The 12,215-nt window shown below is 48.7% G+C and overlaps 1 protein-coding gene across 13 annotated transcripts in view; it reads right to left on the reverse strand.

The window, feature by feature from the left end:
• The window catches only part of CSMD2 (CUB and Sushi multiple domains 2), a 675,146-nt gene that overhangs the window by 115,728 nt on the left and 547,203 nt on the right, over nt 1-12,215 (reverse strand). For all 13 annotated transcript variants that reach the window (XM_030823365.1, XM_030823367.1, XM_030823372.1 and 10 more), the window contains 4 exons: nt 10,578-10,787; nt 4,784-4,972; nt 1,887-2,064; nt 389-534 (listed from right to left, as the gene is read on the reverse strand). In XM_030823365.1, coding sequence (XP_030679225.1) covers nt 389-534; nt 1,887-2,064; nt 4,784-4,972; nt 10,578-10,787 — 723 coding nt within the window. The remainder of the gene's footprint in view (nt 1-388; nt 535-1,886; nt 2,065-4,783; nt 4,973-10,577; nt 10,788-12,215) is intronic.

Below are 12,215 nucleotides of genomic sequence, written 5' to 3' on the forward strand. Positions count from 1 at the left end.
CTTGAGAGGTCAGCAGAGGCCCTAGATCCCTTTGGAGAAGGAGAACCTGCTAGAAAGTGCTAAGGGATAAGCTGGGGCACAGGTATAGGGATGACCCAGCCAGGGAGTTGATGTGAATAAGTGGACTTGGCACCGAGGATTGGGCTTCTGTGCCTCTCTGCCCTGGCAGTGTGGAATAGGAGGAAAACTTACATTTACAGAACCCTGTGCTGAGAGCTCTCACATAGGCTAATACATTTAATTCTCATAACTCTGAAGACACTGAGGCTCCAAGAGGTTATACAACTCACTCAAGGTCACATGATCTGCAAATGGTGGAGCTGGGAGTCAAGCTCAGCCTTGACTTGAAAGCCTGGCCCTTCCCACCAGGCCAGGCTTCCATACTAACCGGAGAAAGCTATGGCGAAGATCCCCCCTGCGGCTGCATCACGGTGGAACTTGAGCAGGACCTGGTTGGATGAACTGTGCACTGTTTTTTTGGCCATGTTCCGGGTGAAGACGCCGAGCCGTGGTGCTGTTTGCTGTGGCCCATCCCTGTACACAGGAAACAAGGTCCTGGCATGTCACTAGTCACCATGGCTGCCTGTTCCACTTGGTGCCATCGGTGGCCTTAAGACAGACCTGGAGTGGGAGGCTATGATTCTTTTTGTACCAACACTTCCCCACACCATGCCCTAAACACCTCTCCCAACCATTCCCAACTTGGTCTCCCAACATAGTTGATAGAATCGGTGAAGCTCACACTGATTCCTCATTCACCTGATTCTTCACCAGCCCAGTGGGCTCCTGGGCAAATTCAGGCTCCATGGAGCAGGGGTGTGGGTCTTACCACAGGTCCTCTCAGTCTGGGGCAGCACTAGGACAGGGCTGAGGAGCTGGTGTAAAAACCTGCTGCTATGCATACCGGCTCCATTTCCTTGTCTTCCAAGCAAAGAGTATATCCACAATGCCTTCTGGGGCAAAGGATTTCTTCCCTGAAACCTTATCTAGCCCCTCCTATCTGTTCCTAGACATTGCTTGGGAATCATGTTGGAAATTAACCCAGGGCAGTCTGGTTACAGTTATCCAAGCCCTGGGAATTTTGGAAGAGAATTCCCCTAATCCCTGATGATTCCCAGAATGGCAGTAACCACCAAACAAAGGAATTTTAAAATTATGTGCTCTTCCAAAGATCCAGTGGTTTGGGAAGAAACTGTCCAGGAAACTGCACATATCAAATGCCAATTTGCATTCCCAATTTAAAATTAACTCTTGTTGTATATAACTACATAACTCAGAGCTGAGCTGTCCAATTCAGCCACTGCCAGCCACACATGGCTATTTACGTTTAAATTATCAAGATTAAATAACATTTAAAAATCAGATCCTCAGTCATATCCAAGTACTCTGTAGCCAGTGGCTACCATATTGGGCAGCACAGACATAGAACATTTCCATCACTGCAGAAAGTTCTGCTGGAAAGTGCTGGCTCAGCACCAGATGACCAACGGGACATCACAAAATTCCACCTCAAATCTCTTCCATTAGTCTGGGTGGCTTAGCCCAGGTACGTGTAGAATGTTGGTTTGAACTCTGGAAATACTGAGGCAAGTCTGTGTACCCACGCCTACTCCCATTAACACACCCACTGGTACTTTCCCTGGCTCTGGCAGGGCTGCAGGCTGGGAGCCGCTGCCCTCCCATTCCTCTCCCTTCAAGGAGCCATAATGGCCAGTTGCAGCTGAGTCCCATTCCACTATGTTTATTTGAAACCCAGGAGGCTGACAGCCTTTAAAAACCACTCGCCTCTTGTTTTTTCTAAACCAATAGGTAACTGACTGGTAACCCAGTGTAGAACCCCACTAACGCTCTTTTCTAATTGGCTGTTGACATGGCACCTGGCCTACCAGATGGTGATGAAATCTCCAGAGGGCTCTGTCTGCAGCAGGCTGAGGTTGAGGCGGACGCCATGGCCAATGGGCACGGTGATCAGCCAGACACAGTCCTGGGAGCTGGAGTACGGGCTAGGGAACCCCGGGGAGTACACAGTGCCGTTGGAAGAAGTGATGTTCCCGCCACAAGGGACTGCCAGGGAGGGAACACAAACATAAGTGCAGGGCCTCGGTACCCACCCGAGAATTCAGATGCCTTCCTGAGGAACTCCCAGCTCCCAGAACTACTCATCCTGTCAGGGAGGTTGGGTGGGATGCGGAAGGGGAGGCCAAGCTGAGGATGGCTGCACCTGGTTCTACCCACCAGTCCCCACACAGAACACCCTGGCTGGCTCTCAATCGTCACTGCAGGCCCCTCTGTGGGTCTGCCTCAGCCTCCCTCTTTCTCTTTCTTATGAAGAGAAAGGATGCCCTGAAGCTGTCCCCTCTCCCTTCCCAGGAATGGGAGGGAGCAGATGTTAGGGTCAGAGCTGCAGTGCTTTTGCTGGGAAGAGCTAAGAAATTGGGAAAATCTTTCTTTCTTTCTCTTTGATCCGCTCTTTCTAGAGTGGTACTTGTGGTCTAGACTTCGAGTTGAGGGTTCCTGGGGTGAGGCTAAGGTTGGGTTCAAATCATAGGTGAACCATTTATTGAGCAGATACTCTTAGATAAGTAGTTTAGCCTCTCTGAGTCTCCATTTCCTCACCTGTAAAATGGGACTAAGAATATCTCCCCCATAGGATTGGGGTGGTGATGAGGTGAAACAATGCGGGCAAAACGTTCAGCCCAGGCCCCGGAAGAGGAGGCGTTTGCTATGTAGATAAGATCCTCTCTCCTTATCTTCCTGTTCCCCAAAAGCAATACTCAATTTTAGTCTCACTGATTTAGGCCTCAGGCAGGAGGATGAAAAGACTTTGACATCTTCATGGTATTCAGAATCAGTCCCCACGGAGGAAAACAGATGGGGATGGTGGACAAAAATCCCCAAACACCATGGTCCAGAATAGTGAGGGTTGTAGGTGACATGGGGCATCAAGCAGACATCTGGTTGGGGCAGACCAGACTGAGGAGAGAGAATCCCAACAGACTCCAAGCAGAGGCCAGGGGTCCTGTGAATGCACGTACACCCTGAAAGTGGTGCGCAGGTACACGCCATCCCTGCTACATAAGCTGAACATCTCCTGGGTGCCAGGCACGGCCTGGGAGACAGTAGGGAGCAAGGTACTCTAGTTCTGTCCCAGGCACGCACACCACTGGGACACAGCCAAACACACCAGCATCTGTAGCACAGGCTGGACCATGTCATCAGCGTGAATGCCACAGGGGTGTTTGGGGGAGCCCTGCATCTGGTTGAGAGTAAGAAAGGATTCCTTCTAGAATTCTTATTTATACGCAGACCTAAGGGATGACTAGGGCTAAGGAGGCAAGGTAAGAGAGAGGAATGCTGTATGGGAAAGGAACAACATATGCTAAGACCCAGAGGCAAGAAAACATGGCACATTGGAAAACAAAGTATTTCAGCTTAGCTGGGACATAAAATCTGCAAGAGTGGAGAATATGGGAGGTCAGCAGGGACTAGGCCCTAACCTAAGGGTCATGTGTGCTATATTAAGGGGCTTAAAATTTGCCATTAGGGACATGGGAGAAAGAAAGAGAGTATGGTGTCAGAGAAGCCAAGGGAAGAAGGCTTCTGAGGAGGAAGAAGAGCTTCTGGCTCAAGTCAGCAGACTGAGAAAGCGCTGCTCTTTTCTCTCTCCCGTGATGCCACAAAAAGACAAACAAGGTGTGAGAAGCGAAGAAAGCCCACGATGAGGCTTGTTGCACAGCACGTGATGGGCCAACAATTGCGGAATGACCAACTGGTTACGCAGAGCAGAGCTCTGAAAACCTGAAAAATGAACTGAGGCTATAAGTTTTAGAAATCACGGTTTTACATTCCAACACCAGAACGGCTCAGTTTCGCAAACAAGGTCCCTGTTTCCATCGAGAGTTAAACTGAGAGTTTGAGTCTGAGAGGGAGCCATCTGTGAAGTCCTCCAGCGCTTGTGAAATAAAGATGAGAAGTCCCATTTTACTGAGGAAGAACCTGAAGCTTAGAGAGGCAAAGGGGTTTGAGTTGGAGCCTGGGGTGATCTGATCCTAGAGCTGGGGCACTCTTTCCTGGGTTATTGCCCTTGCTAAGGCTTCCTTTTTCAAGACAAATTCCTGCCACTCCTCCAGGAAAATGATGGGATGCCAGAATGAAGAGGGAAGGCAAATGGAATTGAAGTGTGCAGATGAGGGTGGAGGCAGCACAAGCTTTTGGTCACCTTCCATCCCGGTTCTGGGTAAGGAAGAAGACCCAAGAAAGTGCCACCTCCGGCTCCCTGATAGATCAACTCAGGTCTCTCCAGCCCTGTGTAGAACGAGGAGAGTATAATGGAGCAGGGAGGGGGAAGATGAAGAGGGGAGCAAGAGAGTTCTTATAAAGAGGCTTCATTCTCTTCTCCCTTTGGGCAGGTGCCTGGATTAACTCTACCTCTCTAGCTCTCAGCATACCACTGGGCTCCCCCTCCCTCACATGGAGCCTTCCCTTCCAATGGGAGTCCTCCAGCCTGTCAGGGTGGATCTTCCCAAGGGCTGGGTGTGTCTCCCTCTTGGCTGCGGCCCACATCTCCTCCAGGTCCTCCCTAGTGCTGGCCCGGAGCCCTGTCACCAGGACCCTCTCCCTGGAGACCCTGGGCCACACCATGTGAAAACAGGATGGACCACGGTTTGCCTGGACCTCCAGCCCTGGAGATCCCACAGAGCAGGTAGGTGGAACATGGGATTGCTCTGGACCAGTCCCCATGAGTACCCCAGGAAGAACTGCTGGGGATGAGGGAGGGGCATACCTTCACACTTGGGCAGGGGGTGGTCCCAGTTCCGGTTGGTGCCATGTTGACATGTGAGGACAGGGTGGCCAGTCAATTGATACCCCGGGAGGCACTCGAAGGTCACTGATTGTCCCACATTGTAGCCAGCTCCCCTCACAATGCCATTGGCAAAGGGCTCTGGGTCTGGGCACTCTTGAAGTTCATAGGCTGGAAAAGATCGGGAGAAAAGGTCACTTTATTCTCTCTGACCAGAAAATAGGAGCGGCAGAGAGTATAGTGGTGAAGCCTCAAGACTTGGACTCAGATGTACCTTTGTCATGTACAAGTTGTTGGCTTTGGGTAAGTAATTTAACTTGTGTACGCCTCAGTTTTCCTGTGTATAGAATGATTATTTTGAGGACTAAGTAGGATAACACATACACAGCTCTTTCCACAGTACTGGCACATGGTGAAAGCTCAGCAAATAGTATCTACTATTAGTAATTCCATAGGAAAAGGAAGCTCAAGGAAGACATTGCTCAATTGAACCTCTATTCACTGAGCACCACTGGGGGCCAGGCACCAGCCTAACTCCTTTCATGTTGCTTATCTCATTGAACCTTCACAACCAGGATCAAGATCCCAGACACAGGAAGCGGCGACGGGAGGAGTTGAGTTGGTTCCTTCCAACTCTGAGAGACCAAAACCTCTCAGGAAGGAGGAAATCTGGTGGGAGTAAGTCAAATCTGTGGCAAGGAGAGCAGCTTTTCAGAGGGAGTAGCTGGGCTAAGGGACGTGTGGCTGTCATAAAGCAAGTCCCTCCAAAGGGCAGAGAAGCTGCTTCCATGAGAGCAGGTGGCCTGACTCTACAGGAGATGCCTCCATGGAAACAGCTGAGGCCAGTCCATCAGGGAGAGGCCGCTGAGGGATTCCTGAGCAAGGCCTTTGATGAATCGGGTCCACAGGACACAGAACAGCCTTCGTGGCAATAATTGGGCCCACTCCACTCAGGAAATTGGCAGTGGGAGGAGACAGAATGTTCCTGCAGTGGGAATCCTCAATGGAAGTAGTTGGGACCAGATGGATGCTCTTTGGAAGTAGATGTGTTTCTCATACGTAATGACAACATCAATAACGCAGATCTTGAAGCTAACATTTCCTGAGCGCTCACGTGGTCATGGTGGCTGTGTTATGTTTCCATTCAGTACCTCACAGGGAAGTCTCGGGGGAGGAACTGGGCAGGTTTCCCTAGGAAATCATCGAGGTAATTGGGTGTGCCAAAAACCGAGCAGCCACATGGGTGGGGTGGCTGCTCAGCCCCAGGATGGGCCTGGCCCTGCGGCACGGGGGTTTGGGCCATTTGGCAATGAAAGTCTTAGCGGAAGCAGGGGGCCTTTTGCCCAGGGAGGCAACCCAGTGAGATGGGTTGGGTCTTTACAGAAAGGCTCAGGGTAGCCACGTGGACTCAGAGATGGGGAGAGAAGGAAAGGAGTGGCTGTGTGTGAGAAGCCAGGAGCAGTCTTGATGAGAGCAGCTGGGCCTCTCCTACAGGAATCACCTCCAGTGGAAGGATCTAGGCTCTTCAAAAAGACAGAAACTTCATTGAGAGTACCTCGACACTGAGAGAAACCTCAGAGCCTCTTCCCCTGCAAGAAGGTTCAAAGGGAGAGGTTGGCCATATAAGGCAGAAATAAACCCTAAGAGGAGGAAGCATGAACTTATCCAGAGGAGGACTCCTCAGGGGAGCAGGTGGGTTTGTTCTAAAGGGACACACCTGGTGACAGTGGGAACACACTTCCAAACAAAGTGCCATAATCAGGTAGACACAATTTCAACCAAAATGCCATTATTTTAAGTCATTAATAATGATGATGCCTAGCATATGGGGACAATTGTACATCTTAGCCATTTTGCTAAGTTCTTTATAAACAGAACCCTCCTGAGAAATTGTCATGGAACACATTAAAGCATGTTGAGCCGGGAGGCCTGGCCAGGAGTTCTTTATGCTGCTACTAAGGACTTGATGGGAATCTTTACTCGAAGAAGAGAAAAGAAGAGCCTAGCACGGGAAGTGTAGAGTATCAGTTGGAGGAATTTGGAGAAAGAGAAAAGAGTTGGACTTCTAAGGAAAGTCGAGGGGCCATAGAGAGCTGGGTCTGTCTGACAGAAACAGCCTCAGTGGGGACAAATGGCTCATTCATTGAAGCTGGGTCTTTCCCCAGAGGAAAAACCTGGGGAGAGTGGTCAGAGCTTGCTTATGAGGTGCAGCTCCATATGGCAGAGGAAGGTGTAAACAGAGTGTGGGCTTATGGTCAGGGAGAATTATTTGGGCCTATCACAAATGATGAGGCCTCTGTGGGAGTACTTAGGCCTCTGGCCCCAGAGGCAACCTAGCCCAGGAGGTTGGGATCACCCCAAACGAGAAGCCTTAATAGGGGTGGAGCCCAAGTCTGAGGGGAGCAGGTGCCCCGGCACCATGTGTGGCTCCACAGGAGTCCTTGGGACTGTGGCAGACAGGTGAATGCTGAGGGAGTGGCTGCACCTGGGACTGAAGGGGAACATCCAGGCAAGTCCTGAAGGTCACATGCTTGTGGGAGGAGGGGGCCCATTATAGGGTGGAAGCCCCATTAGGACATCACTGTGCGTCTCACATGTTGGGCCAACTCCTGGTGGAGGAGCTGGGTGTCTGAAGGCAACTCGCTGCCCCCTGGCCTCCCCACACAGGGAAAGTCATCAGAGGAGGACTGGAACTCTGGAGGCTGCAAACCTCAGTGGGAGAGACAGGCCCATCCCAGGGAGGGATGCGAGCCCCGAATGTTGGCTTGTCGTCCAGGAAACCTCAGGGGGACAGCGGGGCCCCTTGTGCAGGGTGGCCATGGTGGGAGCATTTCCAAAGATGGGGGCTGGGGGAGTGGGGGCGAGTGAGCCTAAGGCCAGGGCTCTGTGGGCGTAGTTAGGCCTCTTCTTTTGGGGGAGTCAATGGAGAATCTGAGGCGGTCACACAGGGACAACCTTTACAAGGCCAAGTGGGCTCATCACACGGGGAGCACAGCGAGTGGCTGGTCCCATCACAGGGATTCAGTGGCAGGACCGTGCCTATTGTCTAGGGTGAAGGCACAGTGCAAGGGGTGGGCCTGGGGCAGCTGTCCCTGGCACAATGGTGGCACTGTCATTCCTTATATTTATCCGAGAGGGAAGGTCTCAGGGAGAGAGCACTTGGGCCTGGGAGGGGTGCAAGGGGCTGAAATATGTCTCTCAAAATTCATATGCTGAAGACTTCACTCCTTGTGAATATGACCTTATGGGAAATAGATAGGATCTTTACCAAACTTATGGAAATTAAAATGAGGTCACTAGGGTGGGCTCTGATCCAATATGACTGGTGTCTTTAGATAAGGTGGGGATTTGGAGACAGAGGCACATGAAGAGCACCATGTGAAGATGAAGCCAGAGGTCGGGGTGATACTTCTAAGAACTGAGAATGCCAAGATTGTCATGAACTACCAGAAGCCAGGGGAGGGGCCTGGACAGAGTCTCCCTCACGGGCCTCAGAAGGAACCAACTCTGCTGACACCTTGATCTTGAACATCCAGCCCCAGAGCCACTGGACAGTAAGTTTCCGTTGTTTAAGCCACCCAGTTTGTGGTACTTTCTTATGGCAGCCCTAATAAACTAAGACACAGGGAAAGCCTTGGGGGAAGGCGTTGCATCTGTCTTTGAGAGGACATATTTGGGACCAAGTCCCTCCTGTGACATCACGGCCATCTAACGCATCTTGACCTGTTTGACAGGTACACACCTCCCAGATAACAGGCACAGACATTCTTGGGCAAGGCTGGCCTCTGTCATGAGCCTGCACACACCTTCCCTGGGTGTGGCAGCTGTACTAACACCAGTGAAGTGGCTCTGGCTGGGTGCAAGGCCCAGCTTCTCCTGAGGCTCCCTCTAGGTGACAAGCCCAGCTGCACTTACCAAAGCTGTCCCTGAGATGGACCCTGGAACCCCGAAGTCTCCTGCAGAACTGATTCAGTTGCACCCACCTCGTGGGATGCCCTTTGAGGCTTTCCCTAAATGACAAGCCCAGTCCCCCCTCAGTATTCTTCTCTGGCAAGGGAGGAGCTCCATCCCCGCCATCTTACTTCCAGAATAAAGAAGTCAACTCTCAGAAAGCTGCATATAGGACGGTACTATTTACATAGAAAATATGGTCAAAAAATTTTTATAAAATGTTACATATTTTTCACAGGTACATGTAGCATACATATATCCAGGCCTGGAAAGGTCACACCTAAACAATAGTAGCTATTTCTGGAGAATAACCCTGGGTTTGGAGGCTATAGACAAAGAGAGCTTTGGCCTTACTTGTAAGGTTTTAATTTCTTTCTTGTATTTTTCTTTTTTAAAACACGATAAATATGTTTGTAAATTGTTTGTATAATTAAAAATTAACTTTAAAAAACAAAATTGCAAAACTATAGTATGATCCAATTTCAGCTAAAAATATAGCTATAGCAATATATATACCGAGAAAAAGGGGGAATATATATTGAATTGTTGAAAGTGTGTATCTCTGCATAGGGTAGTGATAGGGTGGGATTATGGGAGGATTTTGACTTTCTGTGATGGGTGTTAGGGCCTGAATATTTCTGTCCCCTCAAATCCCTATGTTGAAACCGAATCCCCCATGTGAGGGTATTTGGAGGCAGGGCATTTGGTGGCCCACCCTCATAAATGGGATTAGTTCCCTTATAAAAGAGGCCTGAGAGAGCTCTTTTGCCCCTTCTACCATGTGAGGACGCAGTGAGAAGATACTCTCTATAAACTAGAAGGTGGGTCTTCACCAGACATGGCATCTGCTGGCACTGTGATCTTGGAATTCCCAGCCCTCAGAACTGTGAGAAATACATTTCTGTTGTTTGTAAGCCACTTGGCTTATGGTATTTTGTTACAGTAGCCTGAGCTAACACAATGTGCTCACAAAATTATCTACAGTGTTTAGATTTTTTTTTTTTTTTTTACAAACATGAATTCGTATTGGAAAAAAAATCTAAAAATATTTTTAAAAATTCAGTGGAAGAATCTGGGAAAGGGATTAGAACAAATGCTTCAGTCAGTCACAATAAGGGAAGCATCCAAGGGAGAGGTTGGCCTCACTCAGGACCGCCATGTACAGCTGCACAGGTTGGGCACAATCTCCACATCCACAGGTGATGGATGGTCTACAACACAGGGGAACCTGAGTGTAGATGGGGCTCTTTCCAGGGAACGTTCCAGAAGGAGTGGGGCCTGTCATGGGATCCCACCTCAGGGAGGTAGAGCTGTGGTGAGTGTGGCTGGGCCTCACAGGAAAACCTGGTCCTTGTGCAAGGCTTAGAGGTACCCTTGGGACTGTTACTAGAATCCTCCATCCTGCCGTAGGAAGAGCTTTGCTGAGAGTAATTGGGCTTGATGTGCAGGGAAGAACCCTGGGGAAGTAATTCAGTTTATCAAGCCCGAGGGGGAGTGACCGGCTGGACAGTTTGGGATACCTGAGAAGGCACAGATGGGCCACTTGCCCAGGGACAGCTCTACAGAGCGGGAGCCTCAGAGGGTGCTGTTGGGCCTGCCACTCTAGAAAAGGCTGTGGGAGAACTTAAGCTGACAAATGGGGTTAGATGGCCCTGGGGTCCTGAGAGATCTGCCACTAAAAGGAAGCTTCCCTGACCGGGCCTGCCACCGCAACCCACCCCTTATGGTGTTCTGTCTTCCCCCACATAGAAGGCTGGGAAGGTGGGTGACTGGGGCAAGAGATGGAGATAGACAGAGAAGCAAAGGCAGTGCTCCTTGTCCTTACCCTGATACTCCAGCTTGAATCCTGGCCGATTCTGGGAGTGGTCACTGTGGAAATACACGGTGGTCTCGTGGGACGTGGAGAGGAGGGAGCTCGGAAGCTCGCTTCCACTGAATCTTCCCATCATGCGGCTGGTCTCGTAGGGGCCATTCCGGATTTCTATGTAGTCATGGTTGGGCTCGGTGGAGAAGTTCAGGAACTGGATGTGAGCTCCTGGGAGCAAGACAGAGGCAGACAGTGCCCAAAGCAACACAGTCCTGCCTCAAGTGTGCTGCCTCATGCAAGCAGCTCCCGCCAGAGCCATGAGTCCCTGCTACTGATTTCCCACCCAGCCAAGGCTCCTAGAACAGGCTTTGGGAATTCCTCGTCCAGCCAAGTCTCTTGTCTTTGACACGGCTGAACTTAAAAGTGTATTATTCATCCAAATTAAAGGCCTCAGTCATTTCAGAGCTCCACTGGAGTTCATTTTATTTTGTTGAAAACAGAGTTCAGGGTCAACACTTGTTTTAATTTATGATTCATATGTCCAATATCAGCATAAAGATAGTTTTGCTAGAATAAACTTTTCATTTAAAAATAACACCCCCAATACTTAATCAAAAGACATGACTTTCAATACTGCTGTTTTCTAGAACCCTTATGATAATTCAGAAACGTAGGGCTTAGAAGTATACATTGTCCCCTCCCTTCCATAAAGAAGCCAAATAAAGTTTATACTTTGGGATCTTAGTGAGTTAATCAAGACCTTCTAGCAACCTGACAGGTTATATAAATCTAATTAAGTTCTTAATGTACATATTAATATACTCTTTCAAGAATGAAGGTGGGAACATTTATGCTTGTTTACTGATAAGATTTTTCAAAATTAGATCACTGTGGAAAATGTTATTGAAGAAATATATTTACTGAGCATAGGAAAAAGCCCATATTGCATTGATAATTGTAAAAATCGGATGACAAATAGTATGCTGTATACAATTCTAATTTTCGTATTATAAAACATGGAAGAATATTAATTCATCTACTAAGAATATTTGCTGGGCATTTGCTGTACATCAGGGCTGTGCTAGGCATTGTACAGGATGAGCAAGATCAAGAAGGTCCTTGTCTTCATGAGACTTACATGGTAACGGTGGGAGACTAAGCCATTAGTGATTATCGTTGCACGATGAGATTATAGGCGGATTTTCATTTTTAAAACTGGCTTATCTGTACTATCGAATGAGCTCAGAATAAGCATGAGTGTAATTTTTTTTGCATCTGATAATTTAAAGAATAAAATAAAGACTTGACACTTAATGTTGAAGACCTTTCATCTCCTGCCCTGTTGCATTCCCTTCCTGCCCTCCACAGAAGCAATCACATGAATTTGGAAGATATCCTTCCAGTTCATGGTTTTGGATTCTTAAATATGTATCTGGGTTTACGTGTTTTCAAGATTTACATAAATGATATTATACTGTACATACAGTTTTTTACATAATATTGTGTTTTTCAAGGTCTATCCATGTTAATATACAAAAATAGAGTTCATTCATTTTAACTGCATGTTAATTCCATTTTATGAATTATCCAACCATACAGTTCACTCCCCAACCCATGAACATGTGGACTGTTTCCAAGTTGCAGATAATTTTGTGA

The sequence above is a fragment of the Nomascus leucogenys genome, chromosome 12, assembly GCF_006542625.1.
Source record: "Nomascus leucogenys isolate Asia chromosome 12, Asia_NLE_v1, whole genome shotgun sequence".
Classification (NCBI taxonomy): Eukaryota; Metazoa; Chordata; class Mammalia; order Primates; family Hylobatidae; genus Nomascus; species Nomascus leucogenys.